The 18,592-nt window shown below is 34.9% G+C and overlaps 2 protein-coding genes across 3 annotated transcripts in view; both read left to right on the top strand.

Annotated features, from left to right (window-relative positions):
* The window catches only part of LOC128855152 (protein hedgehog), a 66,031-nt gene that overhangs the window by 16,410 nt on the left and 31,029 nt on the right, over positions 1-18,592 (top strand). The window lies entirely within an intron of this gene.
* Positions 16,360-18,365, top strand: LOC128855153 (uncharacterized). Of its 2 annotated transcripts, none has more exons than XM_054089844.1 (2): positions 16,360-17,924; positions 18,032-18,365. In XM_054089844.1, exons 1-2 carry the CDS (start codon positions 17,681-17,683, stop codon positions 18,148-18,150), a joined length of 363 nt encoding a protein of 120 aa, XP_053945819.1. In that variant the 5' UTR covers positions 16,360-17,680; the 3' UTR covers positions 18,151-18,365. Both variants share the same exon structure in this region; 1 of them encodes a protein (XP_053945819.1).

Consider the following 18,592-nt stretch of genomic DNA (forward strand, 5'->3'; position numbering starts at 1 on the left):
TTTAAGAGTTTTAGGAATGCACAGACGTATGTAGGTATAAATACAGTGCTTCTCAGAAACGTCCAGCTGGCATATTACAGCAAATAGGTGCGAAACAGAGCAATTTTAGAGATGATTTGTGACTTTGGGAAGTAAAGATTGTAGTTTTTATTTTGTTTTGCATTATATTAAAAAAAAATAAATAAACAAACAAAAAAACACCTTTTTTAAGTGCAAGCCTTTCAATAAAGACATTTAGACGCATGAAAACAAACAAAATAACTAAAATTCGATTTCGACAATTGACTTGTTTCTAGCAAATTTTTCTAAAATTCTTTCCATCGTGCGAAATTGGGTCGCCGTCGTTAAAAAGATCAATCAACAGCTTTTAGGGCATCGGCTTTCTTAAATACACTACCGCTCACTTGATTCAAGCCAAATATTTTCCGTTGTTTTTGTGTCAAACTTCTTTTGTAACAAGTTGTATAGCAAAATTGCATTTGCTTTTAATTTTATTATGCTCTAAGAAAAATGATTGCTAAAAAATCTTCGCGTCTCGACGGTAGTTAGCAACTAAAACCGACTTTTCTTGAATAACTGAAATTTTTTTCACTTGATTAAGGCCGCATAGAACAATTTTAAAGTAAAAATACGTTTTGGTTGTAAATTGTCTTTTCTTTTGTTTAATAACGTGTATCGCCATCCATATATTATATTATATATAGATAAGTATTGTAAGTATGTATATACATATTTAAGGCGCTTACACCCTTTATTGGATGGTTAGTCAAAACCTAAAACGAATGAGAGATGTTTGCCGAAGATGTGAAGCAGTGATTAAAAATTATAAATTCAACACAAAATACTAGTTTGGAAAGGGATTTTGTTGCCTTAATAACACAATACATATTTATATTATTTATAATCCATTATTTTTGCGTAAAATAGTTGCCCGAATTGTTTAAAATTGTTATATGGTCGATCTTTAGCTCCTGGATGATGCTACGACTACTAACATGACGGTCAGCTTCGATTATTTCTGTGATTTTATTGATATTATCCACATTTTCTTTCATATCAAAAATGCCTGAACGGAATCGACACTCTAACCCACAACTGAATGGAGCAAACAAAAAACAGCAAACAATTTTTTTTAGTGTGAAATGTCGCCTTAACAACGAACATAAACTTAAATTTGCTTGATCGATACTTGATGTTTTCTCCTTCTGATGGTCCCCTATGTGACCTTGTTCTCCTCATCTGTGTTGATTGCACTCCATTAAAAATGACAATGCAGTACAATAACAAAAATGACCTGTCCAGATTTTGGCGACGGACGTTCGCCTCAGTTCGTCACACAGCCCAAATAGCTGAAGTTATGAGCATTTGAGCGTTCGTTGCTCCAGATCGAGTTTCTGAACCTGCTCAACTCTATAGCGCTTTTCTAAAACATGTTATTTTTGAAGCTCGTGCTCGCCATAACTTAAAATCTACTTCGATGTTCCGTTTTGATGTTCTTCACATAATTCGCCAAGTATCCCTGGGAGCGTTTTTTACATTTTTTTTTAATAATTATTAATCTTAAAGAATTGGCCGCGAAAAAAGGTTTTTTGCTTCCTAGTGCTACAAAAAAATTTAACAAAAAGAGAAAAATCCTCCCTCTTTGATATTTCGTGAAACATTTCCTTCAACAAATACATTTCGATTGAAAAAAAATTTTTTTTTGAGGCACCTCTGGAGATTTGCAATGAAATTTTGGGAAACTATTCGTCAAGTGTTGCATTATTATATTGAAATTGAGGGAATAACCTAAATCTACCCGTATAACAATAGCAAACTCAAAATCATGCCTTTTTCACCGAATTAACATAAAATTATTCCAACAATTGCAATCTTATGCAAAAAAGTGCTATCAGCGCCCTCTGCGGAATATCCTTTAATACCAATACCTATAGCCTATATAGTACATTATATGTGTATGTATGTGTGTATGTATGTATATATTTCAGTGATGAACTGATGCCGACCGAGTGTTCAAAAAACATCACAAGCACCAGCATCAGATAATGACCGCAAACACATACAGTACATAGTGGCATATTGGCGTGGGAACATCAGCATGCGATTCATATACTTAACACACCTTTGGCACAGCAAATGAGGAGTCTGCGTCGCTAGCGCGGCATGTTGGCTGAAAAATCGAGTTTTTAAGCAAATAAAAAGTTAATAAAAAGTCAAACAATGCGTCAGCGCCAACTAATCCACTCTTAAATGCTAATACATACGAATAAACACACACACATACACGCGTACATTTAATGTTTGCCAAAGATCACTACATAAATTTATATTGATGCTCGCGAATCTACACATTTGCACACATACACACACACTCATACATGCATGCACCTACAGTATATGCATGTGGGTCGGCATACGAATGAAGTGCCGATAGTAAAACAACTAGAAAACCAAAAAGACAAAGAAAAAAACAAAAAACACCAAAGAAACTCTTTAGTCAACTGAAACGGTTATTGATACTTTATTTTGAGATACTTTAGTGTTTATTGTTTTATTGCTTTGCTATGGGCTTTTAAGACTTTTATTAATCAATTTGATACCTTTTTCAAAAACAAAAAAAATATTTATGATGTTTTGCGAACAAATTTGCCTGCATCCAAAAATGACTTGGCGCATCATTTGTCATACTCTGCCTCTTCCCTCACGTTTGGCTTTTAACTATCATTCGTAAGGCGCCTATCACATTACACATACCCACATAGCTATCATTCGATTGTGCTCAGCCGTTGTTCCCAGCGGCTAGCCGCCGCCACTGGCATTCCTGCAAATCATTACCATGAGTTTGTCGGTGTTTAACACCATCAACACGGCGAGTAAATAACTGGCCAATAACTCAACGTTGTGAACCTTAATCACACCTCATAAAGTTGAAAAATTTTGACGACCGCTGACAAGGCGGATAGCGGATGGCTGACGGCGGATGTCGGCTAACACGCTGCCATTGCAGGTTAGTAGGTGGTTTATGACGTTCACCGTATAACGTGTAACCCCTGCACCGAATCGGAGAAAAGATTTTCAAGAAATGTAAATTTTAAATGCTAATGAATGACATTTAATTAATGATATTTAAGCGTGTTATCTTCTACTGCTTTGGCACTTTCTCAATATGCTTGCGTTAAAGCCTCGTAAAAATTTCGTTTAATGCTGCTTTGAGCCACGGTATTATCTGATAATTCGATTAGTGATTATCAGCCGCTTTAATTCACATAACTTCACATATTTCCCATAAGCTCACCAGTAAAGAACTACGTTCACACTCACACATACATACATACAGGCATGCGTGTAGTTTAAGCTTCTCCTTCCTACTTCATAGCTACTTTTTGGTCATAATCTCTTCTTATTACAATAAATTTACATATTAACACAGGCATACATACTCGCACTACTACACACATGCACACATATGCATTGTGTGCGCATATGTCTGAAAATTTATACACCGCCTGAGTCAATCGAAAGGGTATAAGTACAAATTTTTGTCCACACATACTTAAGATAAGCTAATCCTTCCATTAGTCTTTGTCACATTAAATCCAACAAAAAAGAGAAACCAAAAACAAAAACGCCACCAACAAACCAGGCTCAGCCGCAGCCGCAGCAGCAGTAAAACGCAGACAACATTGAAAAAGATCATCTCGCATGCGATCTTAAAAAAGTTGTGTTGCGCATTCGATTTCATGGACAGAGTTTGGGCAACGACATTCACCTCGCTGAGATCTAGAAAATCTTTATACAATTAATAATCGTAATAAACTTTAAAAGCCATCTTCAACCGCAATCAAAATATTTGTACATGTTAGCACAAACAAAGCGGGCCCAAAAAGGACCACAATGCTAAAGCGGACAAGGGGCATAAATAAACAACGACAAAGGAAATACAAAGAATAAAAAAAGAGTCACAAAGTAACAGTTCACAACAAACAACAGTCAGACAGACAGCAGATACTCGTATTCATTTGTAATAAGTTGACATACAGTAGACCACTTTCGGCGGCAGTATTCCCATTTATATGCATGCGCGTATGCCGTACAGGAAAGTTTACACGCTTCGTTCAATGAAAAATTCCTGTACACAAAAGGTGTGGTGGTGGTAAATGACCAGCAGTGGCCGAAATCGTGTCACATTGCCCTACAATCAGAGCGCAGGCAATACGTCAACGCGTGACATGTTGGCGCGAACGGTCAATTGGTTGGTGTTTTGTGTGACTTAGAATAAAGAAAAAATATACATAATTATTTAGAGCGTTTAGTAAATATCAGAGACGTAGTGATTACACAATTCATCATCACATTCATACATGCATATGTACATGCGGTTTGTTCAAAGGTGATTTTTTATTTTTCTTGAGAAATATTCATTAATTCATAAATAGCTATTTTTTTCTATTCAATTTCATGATCCATCCAGATATATGCAATTCACTTTGCCAGCACTTTTTCCAATCCTGGTAGCGATCTTGGATCGATGCGGTCTTTATCTTCTCAATCGCTACAAAACGTTTCAAAATTTCGCTTTTTCTAAAAAAAATACAGAACTGCTTGCTGGAACACCAAAAAATCGTCAGACATACCAAAACACATGTAACTTTATACGAGGGCTGCTATTTATATTTCTTTGCTGTTGGTTGAAAGCGGTTCTATTCTTTTTTCCAGTCGCGTTTCCAAGGCGTTTTTGAAATTATGTCGGTTAGAACGTGAACATACAATTTTTATTTTTTCATAGTTTTGCGAGTAAGATTTTGCGGAAGATTTTTGGACCTTTTCACGTTGGCGACGGCGCGTATCGTAGGCGATGGACCAATGAGCTGGATGAGCTTTACGGCGACAAATGGGCACAAACGCATCGGATCTGAAAATATTTGATGCGGTACCAGATGATAGTAACAGAGGAAAAGGAAGGCATCTTCTGCGTTGGAAAGATCAGGTGGAGATGGACTTGGCTTCACTTGGTGGGAACATGAGAAAGAAACGAATGGCTTGCTTTATTAAACTCGGCCAAAATCGTTTAAGCGGTTATCGCGCCAATCAAGAAGAAGAAGAAAACAGTTGTCAGATATTGCAAACAGAGACTTCTCTTATTTCCATTCAGGATTTACAAGTCCATTAGTTAAGGTCTCTCTATGCCTAAGTGAGATCCTTAAAGCCGATGTAATTTATAACCTCCTTCATGTAGTGTTGACCTAGAAATGATTACACTTACAAGTTCATGATTTCGGCAAAGGAGATTTAAAACAACTTCACACCATAGATTTTGAAATCGAAAACCATTTAAATCTTTATTTATATACAATATGTGACGGAAGAAAGAAATTAACAGTACCTGGTTTTTATTAAAATTCTCTTTTTTCTATTTAAAAAATGTTTGCTTTAATTTTTTTTTAACTTTTTTGCAGATAACGCATTCTGCTAAAAATTTTCCCAGTCCTATTTTTAATGTAACTTCAGTTATTCAAGAAAATTATCATAATAAAATCACTTTCAGATAAGAAGTTAAGTTATTTCTAAATAAGTTTTTCATCGCTTATTTTCAAATACCGTTGACTCAAACTCTGGAGACAAAACCGAGAACGTCATCTGATTTAGAGGGCCCCTATTAAGTGAAAACAACTATCTAAACTTTTTCAAAAAAAAAAAAAAAAAAAAAAAAAAATGAAATCCATGCGTAGTGGTGTATTTTATTATAATATATTTTAGAAACTCAAAAAGCATGACATATGGTTCAATAGCTTAAACTTGAAAGAGCATTTAAGTAACTATAGCGACATGGAAAATTCCCGTATCAGATAGCAATCGAAACCACAGATTTGTACCAAAGCAAATGCGGTCGAAAGCTGGCATGAATATATGTATGTATGTATGTGTATGTATGTATGTACATGGATTATCTCACAACCCAAACCGACAAAACGATCAATTCAATTTGGCAAAGCAAATAAAGCTTGACAGTGGAGATCAACTTATATTGGCTCTGAATAATGAAGATCACTTACAAGCTGCTGCTTGCTTAGTGTGCGAATATTCATTTCTCCATCAAGCCAGAACACAAATTTCAGCAATAAACGTAATGTCTAGTGTGATATGTATTGATTACGCAAACAAACTTGTATTCACCTCACCCGAAATCATTGCAAAGGCACCACTTATTGACGAGTTTTGACTATTTACATATTTATTTTTTTATTCCAATTATTTTTTTATAAAAATATAGTACATTCTATAACAAAGACTATAACTTGAAATTCAAATTCAAAAATACTATAAATTAAAGTTTCAAGCTTCATGTCAGATTTATAAAAATCGGCCTTTAAATATTTTGATAAGTTTTGACTATTTTTTTTATAAAAATATATTGCATTCTATAACAAAGACCATAATAATTGAAGTGTCTAACGTTGTACGAGATTTAAAAAAATTCGACTAATTTTCAACAAAATCTCAAAATGTTTAATCAAACCAAACAAAATATTGGGTGTGCGCAGTTTAATAGCTAATTAAATTTTAGTATTTCAAAGTGCTAAGTTAAAATCGTTCAAAATTTTCGTTTATTTTTGGTAATTTACCCCCCGCCCCCCCCTACGATGTTTCACATTTTCTCTGTGTAAAATTATGTCGTGCAATTGTTATATGAAAAAATGCGCTTAACTGCCAAGGAAAAAATTATGAAAGAAAATAAAATTTTGAACCAAACTTGCACTTTGTGAATCTAAACTTTTTTTCTGTTTTTTTTTTTATATTTTTATTCTGATTAAAAGTTTGGAAATTCTGTTGAAAATTAGTCAAATTTTTATAAATCTATAAAAAATAATTGAAATTCAAAAAGATATAAGCAAATAGTCAAAACTTGTGACTTTAAAAGAAGTTCGGGGGTGTATAAGATGTAAATAAGAGGGTTCGTCATGTACAATTGCGCCTAAGTGAGTCAGTTTCAGGCTATCGTTTCAATCTAATACAACTTGCACATTTCTTTCCTTCAAACACCACCGTATCCTACCACCAGTGGCTCTGTTGAAATTTCAAATCGAAATAAGAAGCTCAGCAGCAAGAGGTTTTATTAGAAGGTGAAGTCATGGCTCAATCCTCAATTCCATATAAAAAGATGCATAAATCTTTGAATGTTTGCCCAGCTATATATGTATGTATGTAAATATGTGCATATGTGAAGGTATATATGATAGTATATACTTATACACCCATCATACACATTATAGATATATGTATGTGAATACTTATAAAAGAAATGAAATTCTCATCAAAATAAACTTAGATTCTGTGCAAGAGTTTCCTTTCTTATTTTATGCAAGTTTCACTAAAAATGCTTTAAAAAATAAACAAATTTCAGGGGCAAAATCAAACTAATCAAAATTCAATATCAATGCCATTCAACAGCTTTCTGTCAAGCTAATTTGCCTTAAGGCATTAAAATTCAATTAATAATTTCGCGAGAAAAAAATGTCAAAACAATAAACATTAAATTCTCTTACTGCGAATATACTATCTAACTGTCCATCACCGGCAGAGTAGGTAGTGCATGCATATATATACATATACATACATACATAATCGTACATCTTGCTGCAGTGGCTTATGAACGACAAGGCAGTAATGCCCGGATCGACTGACTGGTACAGATCGAAGGCGCATACCTACATACATAGATGGGCATAATGTGGTATAATTGACAAGCGTAGATAAACGATCAAATGCGGATGGATGCGGTGAAGAATGATACGAGCGCCTTGATGGACGATCGATCGCATGCGATTTAACTGGGTATATGTATGTGGGTGCGTGTGTGTGTGTGAAGTTTATTTGATCTTAATATGAGTCATGCAAATTAAAAATGTGACTGTGGTATATTTATGTACGCTCATGAATGTGCGATTCGAGTAAACAAATTTTAAGGCAATAAAAGACAAGTTGATTTTCATTATGAAGAATAAATAAACTTAGAGTATTTACTGGAGAAAAATTACTCAATAAATGGGAAACAGTTAGCGGAAAACCGCATAAGGGCGGTGGAAAGTGTTAAGCAAGATTCATATACAGGGTGATTCAATTAGATCGCGATTTCCTTTTATAAATTAAAAAACAAAATTGTCGAAATGATTTTTTTCCTTATGGTTTTTGATCTGTCGCATTTTTACATGAAACGCAATATCCGCTAAATGTCAACCAGCACTGCTCTGGCGCCACAGGTTGCGGATACGGACGGCGTATTCGAGTTGTATATCATTTATTAACATACAAAAATAAAAACATTGCGGCTGCTGTAGCTGAATGGGATGGTGCGTGACTACCATTCGGAATTCAGAAAGAACGTAGTTTGGAATCTCGATGAAAGACTAAAATGAAGTAAGTTTTTTTCTAAAAGCGGTCGCCCCTCGGCTTTATAATGCATTTTATTTCATTCTTCAATTGTGAAATCATTTAGAACTTATTAGCATAGATTATACTTTTCACCAGCTATAGAGAACTAAGTTCAATGGTGTCAAATATCAAGATCTTGGCGGAGATTTTCCCTCGTTTTATCTGAGATAATGCATACTGGAAATTTTTATTTCATGGACTTTGTGAAAAGTTGCACCAGTCTTTTGAAACAACATATTGTCTAAGTATATCTCATCTAACTCAGGCCATCACGATAACGTTCTCCATAACAGTGTTACCGGCATCATTTCTCAGAATCACTCTGAATAAATACTCGTCGTGGTTGCATAGGTTTTTCTCGAATGGTGTGAGGATTTTAAATAGATTGTTAATCGGTTTAATACCACGCAATGCGCGAAGTACACTTCTTGCAGAATGATGTAGGATACGATTTAGTTTATCTAAATTTATCTTAACTTAGAGTTTAAGAGCTCAATCGGAGTTAAGATAAAGTGAATAGGCATGCCAGAGTATGACTGAGTTAGTTCAATGTTTAGTAGTTTGGGTTGAAATGACTTTTATGCGTTGCTCAACTGTGTACGGCCCCATGGCACCAATTATATAAAAAAAATTATAGTCAAAGATCTGTATAACCCTATACATATGTACATATGTACATGCATATATGTTTATATTTATAAGTATATATGTCGAGACACATAATGAGCTTTTTACAAGGAACGCCGCAGTGTATTTTATGTTAATAAAATATACACAAAAATACATACACATATATGTATTGTATGTATGCATGAAAATTTCAGTTAATTTAACTGCCTAAGTGTAATTTATGCAAATTTTTTATAGTTGCTACTAATTTATTTTATATGCGCATGCATAAATAAAAATGTCATTAGTGATTTACTTATGGCTTCCAATTTTAGAGTTTTGCACCTTTTTAAATGGCGAAATCTGTCATTTTAGAATTTTCATTATATTTACACTTATATAAAGGGTGGTTAAGTTTCAAGAGTCGGTGTTGATTTTGAATAAAATACAAGTTTTTTAAGAAATTATTGCCATTTCTCTTTATTATGATAATATTGGTATATCTCAATTACGTATGGAACAAAATATTGGCCAAATGGCCGCCGCGGCCTCGGCGACACACCTTTATCCAATAGTCCAAATTTTCGATGACGCTGAGGCATAATTGAGGTTCTATGCCGTTAATGTGCCGAATTATCTCATCCTTTAGATCTTGAATTGTTGCTGGCTTATCGACGTACACCTTTTCTTTCAAATAACCCCAAAGAAAGAAGTCCAACGGTGTCATTGATATTTAGGTGTGGTTCACATTCAACATCGGCCCTTGAAATTTAACCACCTTTTATATTATTTTTTTTTTTGTTTTTTTTATATATATACGTCTCCTTAGCAGATGTAGCGCGTCTATTTATAGAACTAACAAAGCTTTGCTCATTTACAAAAGCTATAGAATGGTTTAAAAAGGAACCCATAGTGTAGGAATAGTGCGCCAGTGGTGTTACAATTGATCTACAATAGGTCTAAGTGTGTCATTACGACAGCCACCCCATTTGCCTACCTACCTATGTTGTCGCAAATGGTATGATGCCAGATTATTTGCACTAAATTGTGATTTTGTGAAAACTTGTTCATTTTTTTTATATTAATTTTTTTTTAATGTACACTTAACAACTAAAAAGTTTGCCTAATTTTTCCCTAAATATGAAATTCGAAAATATTTCAAGTTTAAACGCTTATTCCTCTTATCGTCCCTTTTCAAATTTCGATGCATATCTGAAAGCTTCACAAAGAGCCCCCTACATGGAAATATACGCACTTGCATACAAACATTTTGCAGGAAATATTTGCTTGGTACAAAAAAAATACACACATGACACACCTGTTCAAAGCTGCTTGGCATCCGCCCAGGAAGCATTGCCGCATTGTCATGAAACTTCAGTAGTTCCACTCTTGATTTGTTAAAGCAAATTAAATTACCCTCCACTAAAACCAAAAAAGGCAAATGAAAGAAAAAAACCGAGCAAAGAAAAAAAACAATTAATACTTTAACGAAAGCGGTTTTCTCCCAAGTCAAGCAGGCACATCATTCATTCCCTTGTAGATTGTCGCTGCTACAAAAGAAATAAATTAAATAAAAAATAAGGGCTAAAGCTATTAAATTACTTCAAGACAACTTAGCGCCCTGTGGTAATAATTTTTTCGACTACAAATCATCCACGTCAAGAATGTTTTTTTTTGCATATCATTACAAAAATACATATGTACAGTAAAGTACCTATGCGTGCGTATGTGTATGTTTACTATGCGCACGCGCAACATTGTTATTTTTTGGTGTTATGCTTGTTATAGTTTTTTACTTCTACTCGTATTCCTGATTACGGTTCAACGGTAACTCATGTTAAGTATGTAAATGGATACGTCACCGTATTCGTCAGATGCAACACAACCACCGAACGTATATGCCTTCATGCAAACACACATACCTATGTATATGTAACTCCGATTGTTGGGTTGATCCCGAATACAGTTTAAAGTTATAAACCTACATACAGACGTATGTATGTATGGTTGTATGTGTGTGCGTTTAAACTTTTGACAATAAATGCGCAATTTCACGAACTTCAGTGTAAGTTAGTTTGTCGAGGAAAGGGCGCTGGGTAATCAAATACGCCATATCCTATGTATGATGTCAACGCTTTGGTACGAGGAGTACTCATTCGCTCATAACGTGTGATTTTAGCAGTGATTTTTATCGAAAACGGATGCGAAATCTTACAACTGAGGAAGTAGATAATTTCAAGCTCAGCTAAACTGGCATAAAATAAACAAGAAGGATATTGTATTTTAAGGTAGAGGAAAACGGGTAATTTCCTACAGTTGGTGTGTCTTCTTTAGGTAGGTGGGTGCGTGTGGGTACATACATATGAACGTGTGTACAATAGGAAGCAAGCATGTAATGAGGCGGTAGACTGATATGCGTCAATACAAAGCATCGGAACAAATTTGATGTACGAGTAATGGTGTCATAATCCAAAAGAAAAAAAATATTTTTCTTAACAAGTATGCATTTAGTATTTTATGCTGTGCGAAAAATTCTTGACGATATCTCCTAACAGTATCTGATATTAGATATTACTATTTAGGGAAGCATAGTAGACCGAAAACTTTGAAGACGTATTTCTAAAAAAAATATATACTACTACTGGATTCTGCATAAAATTATAAGAAAACAAGTCCATTAGAGTATAGCGCTCAAGTTAATTTTGAGCCCCCCAAATTTTCAAAGAAGCTATCTCTAGTTATTACGAGGTTTGTGTGAAATGTGTTTGTTAAAAATATGTTAATAAAAGTAGTATGCATGGTATTTTTTTTTAACACAAACTTGTAATATACTTGGGAATTTTCAGGACGAAGAAATTATTAATGATATCTAGATGCAGATACAAAGCAAATTATATATAATTATTTAACAGTGTGAGAGGGAAAGTGACTGTATGTAATTTTTCTAAACGCAAATCAAGCTAAAACTTGCTAATAATGCCACAAACAATTAAATTTTACAATATTTAAAAAAGTACAATATTTAATTTTTTTCTAATCATTACCTCTTTTACTTTTAACCACGTATGTTCAATTATTTTTGTTTTCCATCCGTTTTACTTTCATCTTCAGGTATCTCTTTTCTACTTTCTAGCTTTATAGATTCTCTCTATCAACTGTCTATCACTATTTTTTCATTAAGTATGTTAGCTTCTTTCAGAATGTGAAGGTCTCGAAATTGAATTCAGAACTGTAGTATTTTTTCTTAGAATTCAATATAGAATCCGAATCTGCTAGTAACGATGTCGGAATAAGTAGATCCATATAAATGTACCGACTTGTACAATTTTTGAATAACTTCTGAACTAAATAAAAAACAAAAAATATTTTGAGTGATGGAAATCTTTACTTGGGACTTTTGGGACGAATTATTCTTTTCTGATATCTATTTTTTATTTAAAGCACCCCAAGGTGGTGCTACAAAGCTAATTAGATATAATTATTTAATATTGTGCGAGGAAAAGTGACTGTATGTATTTTTATTTATATGTAAATCAAACTAAAACCTGCTAAAAAACCAAAAACATTTAAATTTTACAATGTTTATAAAATGTATTAACTGGTTTTTGAAACACGTTTTTATTAAATAAAAAAAAATTATTTCGAGTGATGAAAATATTTATCTTGACTTTTACGCATACTGCAGCTGTCTGGTTCACAAGTGCCAAATATGATTGACCTACGACGCCATTTGGAAAAATTATAAATTAATTAATTTTGCGCCACTTTGTATAACTGCATATTTTGTTTTGTCCAATTTCTCAATATTTTTTAATATATTAATATTTGCATAAAAGCAAATCCTTGTAGCATAGTTTTAGACCTATGCCACACGTGCATGCCTCTTTATAAAAAATTAATTTTGGTGCTACTTAATTATCAAACGTTAATAACTTTTGAATGGATTGCTCTATTAAAAGAAGTTCACAGGATTTTTTACCCAGAAATTTCTGATCTTTCAAATAGTCACAAAAAAAATTCAGCAATTTCATCTCTCTTTTCTCCCCTGTGATCTTTTTGAAGTACCCGTATTTTTGGACAGCCAGGCGTTTTTATGCACAAATTTGTTTTTATGCATAGATTATTGACAAAAAAATTGGACAAAATTGATTTCTGGTATTGTTAAAGGAAAATATTCAAATTCTATATAAATACATTATTTTAATACAAGAATTATGGTATTTTTATAGAAAAATTCAAATCAAGTTATTTGTAAAGAACTTCATAAATAAATAGCTGTATGCTTTATCCTATTTTCTTCAGCGTTCCACTTTCTAACCACCTTCTAAAAAAGGAGGTTATCAACCTGGCATAATAATTTCTTTCTATATGCAATTTATTTTTTCTCTAACACACAGCTTTATGGCTTCTAAATACAAGTTGCTAAAGAGTTCTAAATAGCTAATAGTAGCTAGTAATAGAGTGGCAATCAGCTATGCGCAAGAAACAAAAAAGAAAATTGGAGAATATTATACGGAGCGCCACACCTTGTTTGTTCTATACTGTAATACGTGTGTATGCATGCACATATGTGTGTACACACGAACTTGTGCTAATGAAAGATCAAAAATGGCGCTCAAGTGGATGCACAAGTGTTCCAATCAAAGCGTCAACAACAAATAGCGCCCGTCTGTATGTGTGTGGCCTCATTAAGGTGGAATCCCAACTTCTCCTGTCTCTTCTCTTTCAACATTCTCAAGTGTTGGAGTTTATGTGAAAGAAATAGCTGAATGCACACAAAATACATTTTTATGTATATGAATGGGCATATATGTACATATATATGTAGATTTCATTTTCTATTACAAGCCTGTACATGATTATAGGAGCGCTGCATATTTGTTTGAAAATGATTTTTAGAAGCATTTTTGTAATCCAAAAACGGAGAAAATTTTCGGAAGATACCAAGAAGATTTTTTTGACTTTTTACTACTTTTCATGGAATTTGTGCATGAAACATACAATTTAATCATTTAATCACGAATAATACACGTAATTGCATGTAAGGAGTAAAATATTTCAGTCCCGGTTTGGGTTTTGCAAAGAGTGTTTCGTCTTATGTTTTCTGGTGAAAATGAGTTCTAAAAAACGCGTGTGCTTGACATTAAAACAAAAGGCTGAAATTCTCGGCTTTTTAATAAAAGGCTCATCTGTGACGATTTTAGGAAAGAAATAAAAAAAAAATAAATAAATAATTGGCGCGTACACTCCTGTTAGGTGTTTGGCCGAGCTCCTCCTCTTATATGTGGTGTGCGTCTTGAGGTTGCTCCACAAATGGAGGGACCTACAGTTTCAAGCCGACTCCGAACGGCAGATATTTTTATGAGGAGCTGTTTCATGGCAGAAATACACTCTCGGAGGTTTGCCATTGCCTGCCGAGGGGCAACCGCTATTAGAAAAATGTTTTTATTAATTTTGCTTTCACCGAGATTCGAACCAACGACCTCTCTGTGAATTCCGAATGGTAATCACGCACCAACCCATTCGGCTACGGCGGCCGCGGAAAGGAAAGAAATATAATGTTGCTAAATCAACAATTTGCAACATTAAAGCGAAAAAGCAAGTGATTTCAAAATGCGTAAACAACACGTATGGTGGACCTGGAAATAGAAAAACACTGCGTTCTTCAGAATTTCCCAAAATAAAGAGAGCTCTTTCTCGTTGGTTTATCCGAATGCGAGATAAAAACTGGCCAGTAAGCGCTCTAATGTTGAAAGAAAAGGCAAAATTTAAAGAAAATGAAGCAAACTTCTTCGCTGGTGATGGATGGCTCCAAGGATTCAAGGAGAGGTACGGTATTCGTCTTCTTAAAATATCAGGCGAAAAACTGTCTTCGCAATCTGAGCTAGTGGATCCGTTTAAAGAAAAACTTAAAGCTAAAATGGCCGAATTGGAGTTGTGCAGCAATCAGTTATATATTGCTGATGAGACGGGGTTATTCTGAAGACTTTTGCCAGAGAAAACGTAAGCGTCAAGTTTGGAGAAGAGAGCCCCGAGAAGCAACGAATCATGTTTTTATGCTGTTCAAACGTCACTGGATCCCACAAGCTGAAGCTTTTGGTAATTGAAAAGACGAAGAATCAATGCTGCTTTAAAAACTTTCAGTGTCCCACCGACTATAAAAGTTCGAAATCCGCCTCGATGACGTCGTCTATTTTCTCGCAATGGTTTTATGAGTCATTTATTCCACAGGTGAATATTCCATTTAAGTTTTGTCCGATTTTTAAGGTTAACTGGTTGCTTTTTAAGGTTACATCGTTTTTAAAGGAGAAAGCCTTACCAATTAAAGCTCTCCTCCTAATCGGCAATGCTCCTTCTCACCCAAATGAAGCTGAACTGACAACGGAGAATGGGCAAATGTTTATGCCACCAAACGTTAGTCCCGTCATTCAACCGATGGATTAGAATGCAATAAAAATCACTAAGTTGCATTACAAAAACAGCCTTCTGGCTTCAATAGCAGCGACAAAGTCTGATTTGCGCGAGTCGTTGAAAAAAATTAACTTAAAAACAGCTATAAATCTTTTGGATGTGGCTTGGTTTCGTGTTGGTGAAGCAACATTAGCTTAGTGCTGGAATAGTGTTTTAAATTTTGAGGTAAACAATGATGATCCCAATGATAATGTTCCGTTGGCGGTTTTAAAAGAGAATTGGGAAGCTGAACTTCGCACCTTGATGAGCAAAACCGTCGATCTCCTTAGTAGTTTAAATCCTGAGGTTCGTTCATATTCGCAGTTATTCCCAAAGATATGTATGTGGGTTATTGAAAAAACTTTTTCAGATTGAATTCACGTTACCAGCCATTCATGAATGGAACGAAGATATCGAGGATGGCAATGCAGATGACGATCATCAACAAGAGGACGAATCCGATGATGACAGCGCATCAGAGCAACTGGAGAAAATTAAGCCGGCTGAAGCAGTTGAAATTTTCAACAAGGCGATGATATGGGCTAGTCATAAAGACGTCGATCAAAATGATATGAGTGTGCTGAGACGGTTAACCCTCCGATGTTCATATGGGTCTGGCCAGACCCATTCGATCTTTAAATGTATATAGATCTTTTATTTTTAATATCTGAGGCTTCTTAGTCCATGACTTCCTAAAATGTAGTGTGCTAAATGCAATGAAGTAGCAAAATTAAGATTTTTGCTATATTTGTTGTAAAAATAAAAATTTAAACTAGTTTCGCTAATTAAGCTCACATGGGTCTGTGCAGACCCATATAAGCTTCTCATGTAAATTGGTTAACCGTAGGTGTAAACAACTGAACTGTTAGCGGAGGCAGCGGCAGAGATAATTTTTTAGTTGACATTTGAAAATTAAAGGGAATACGTGTTTTTTAATTAGTGGGAAGTGTCTTTTTAAATGAAATGGAACAAGTAAATATGGATGAAGTTGATGTGATGATGCGTTTGCTTCGTAAGCTAAGTGCAGCAAATGTGAGTCCGTCAACGACTTCAGGCACAAATTGATGAAATTATGGGACAGGAGTCCGATCCATTTGCAGCACATCTAATACCCAGGGCCTTATATACAGGCCAAAAGATGGTAAGATGTGGAATTCAAATCCTCCACCACCTGGAAGGCCTCGTTGTCACAATGTTACAACTTTTACTCGTAAAGAGCCACTACAAGGAGCGTCACCGAGTCATAAAGCTCTTTTCAAGCTATTGCTGTCTCCTGAAATCGTAAGTATCATTGTGCGGGAAACCAACAGAAAAGCCGTTGAAGCGTTTCGTCTATGGAATGAAAAGCATCCCAGTAATAAACAGAGTTCTTGGGTGATGACTAACGAAGACGAAATGTATGCTTTTTTTGGGATGCTACTTATTGCTGGTGTATTCCTCTCGAATTCTCAGCCAGCGAAAGAATTGTGGGCCAGTTACAATATGCCAATTTATAAGGCCACTATGTCATTGAATCGGTTCAAGAGCTTAACTACTTTCATCCGTTTCGATAACAGTGGTACTCGTACTGAGAGGTTGAAGAAAAGCAAATCTGCTGCCCTGGACGATGTATGGCTAAAGAAAGCATACACTCCGGATTGTCATGTAACCGTCGATGAACAGTTATTTCCATATCGTGGGCGCACTCGATTCACCCAATATATTCCGAGTAAGCCGGCAAAGTATGGCATGAAAGTGTGGGGGATTTGTGACTCTGCTTCAAACTATCCTTTGAAAGGTATAATTTATACCGGAAAACCACCAGGTGGCCAGCGAGAAACGAATCAAGATGAACGGGCCGTCATGAAATTGATGGAAAATTATATGGACAGCGGTAGGACTGTTTAAGCTGACAATTTTTTTTCAACATACAACTTGGCAGAAATGTTGATGGATCGTAGAGTGGCCTTCGTCGGTACCGTAAGAAAAAATAAGACCTTCATTCCACATGAGTTGCTTAACCCGAAGCGTGATGTTAAAAGCACTTTATTTTGTTATCACAATAATAATATCGCTCTGTGCTCGTATATGGCAAAGCCGAAAAAGCCAGTAATTATGTTATCCACTGCCCATTACCGTCAAAGCACCGATCCATTGAAAGGATTCAAGCCAGATCAAATTTTGGACTACAATAAATTTAAAGCGGGGGTAGATGGATCAAATGTTGACTGGCTATTCGTGCAAACGCTCGACAAACCGTTTGTCACTGGCAATGTTTTATAATATGCTTGATATTGCCGGTTTGGCCTCATTCATCATCTATGACGAGCTGAATCCGGCAAAGCAGAGTGATAAGAGGCGCTCATTTATCATTGAATTGGCACGGCAGCTAGTTATCCCACATAGTATGGAGGTTTGCTCGTATAAGACAAGCAATGAATCTTTTCAATATCAAGGTGAGTATGAATTATATACACACCTACATATATCTCCGCGTATAAAGATGTGTGTATGCATGTATTCATATTTACTAATTTAAAATAAATTATTTCGCTACTTTTAGGTACCGGAATCTTGTCCATCGACATCAGATGCAGCACAGCAACAATCATATGCTCAAGTTGCTTCAGCACGGTCATCGTGCTACCATTGTGCTGCTTCTTCTTCGAAAAAGCGACGTAAAACTCGTTATAACTGCAGCAAATGTAATCGTCCCATATGTCTTAATGAACATTCCATGCAACTATATAGTTGTAAACCCAATTGCTCTTCGTAATTAATACTAATCCGTTCAAATAAATAAATAAAATTATTTTTAAAACCGTATTTCTTACATTATTTGTATGGGTCTGGGCAGACCCTTATGATGCACTTACCGCATCATAAGGCACCGAACATCGGAGGGTTAAGCGAGAAAATTGTGCTTCAAGTTTTAGAAAAACAGAAGATACAAAAAAAGATGACTGATTTTTTTTAAATAAAACCATCGTATGACTTAATTTTCAATTAATATGTAACGAAAACAAGAATAAAATGTGAATTTAAATGTGAAAAAATATATTTACTTATTTACTTGGGCATTCCAAAACGTGAACACTTTTGTTAACGTGAACTGCCTTGATTT

The sequence above is a fragment of the Anastrepha ludens genome, chromosome 2 (assembly GCF_028408465.1).
Source record: "Anastrepha ludens isolate Willacy chromosome 2, idAnaLude1.1, whole genome shotgun sequence".
NCBI lineage: Eukaryota > Metazoa > Arthropoda > Insecta > Diptera > Tephritidae > Anastrepha > Anastrepha ludens.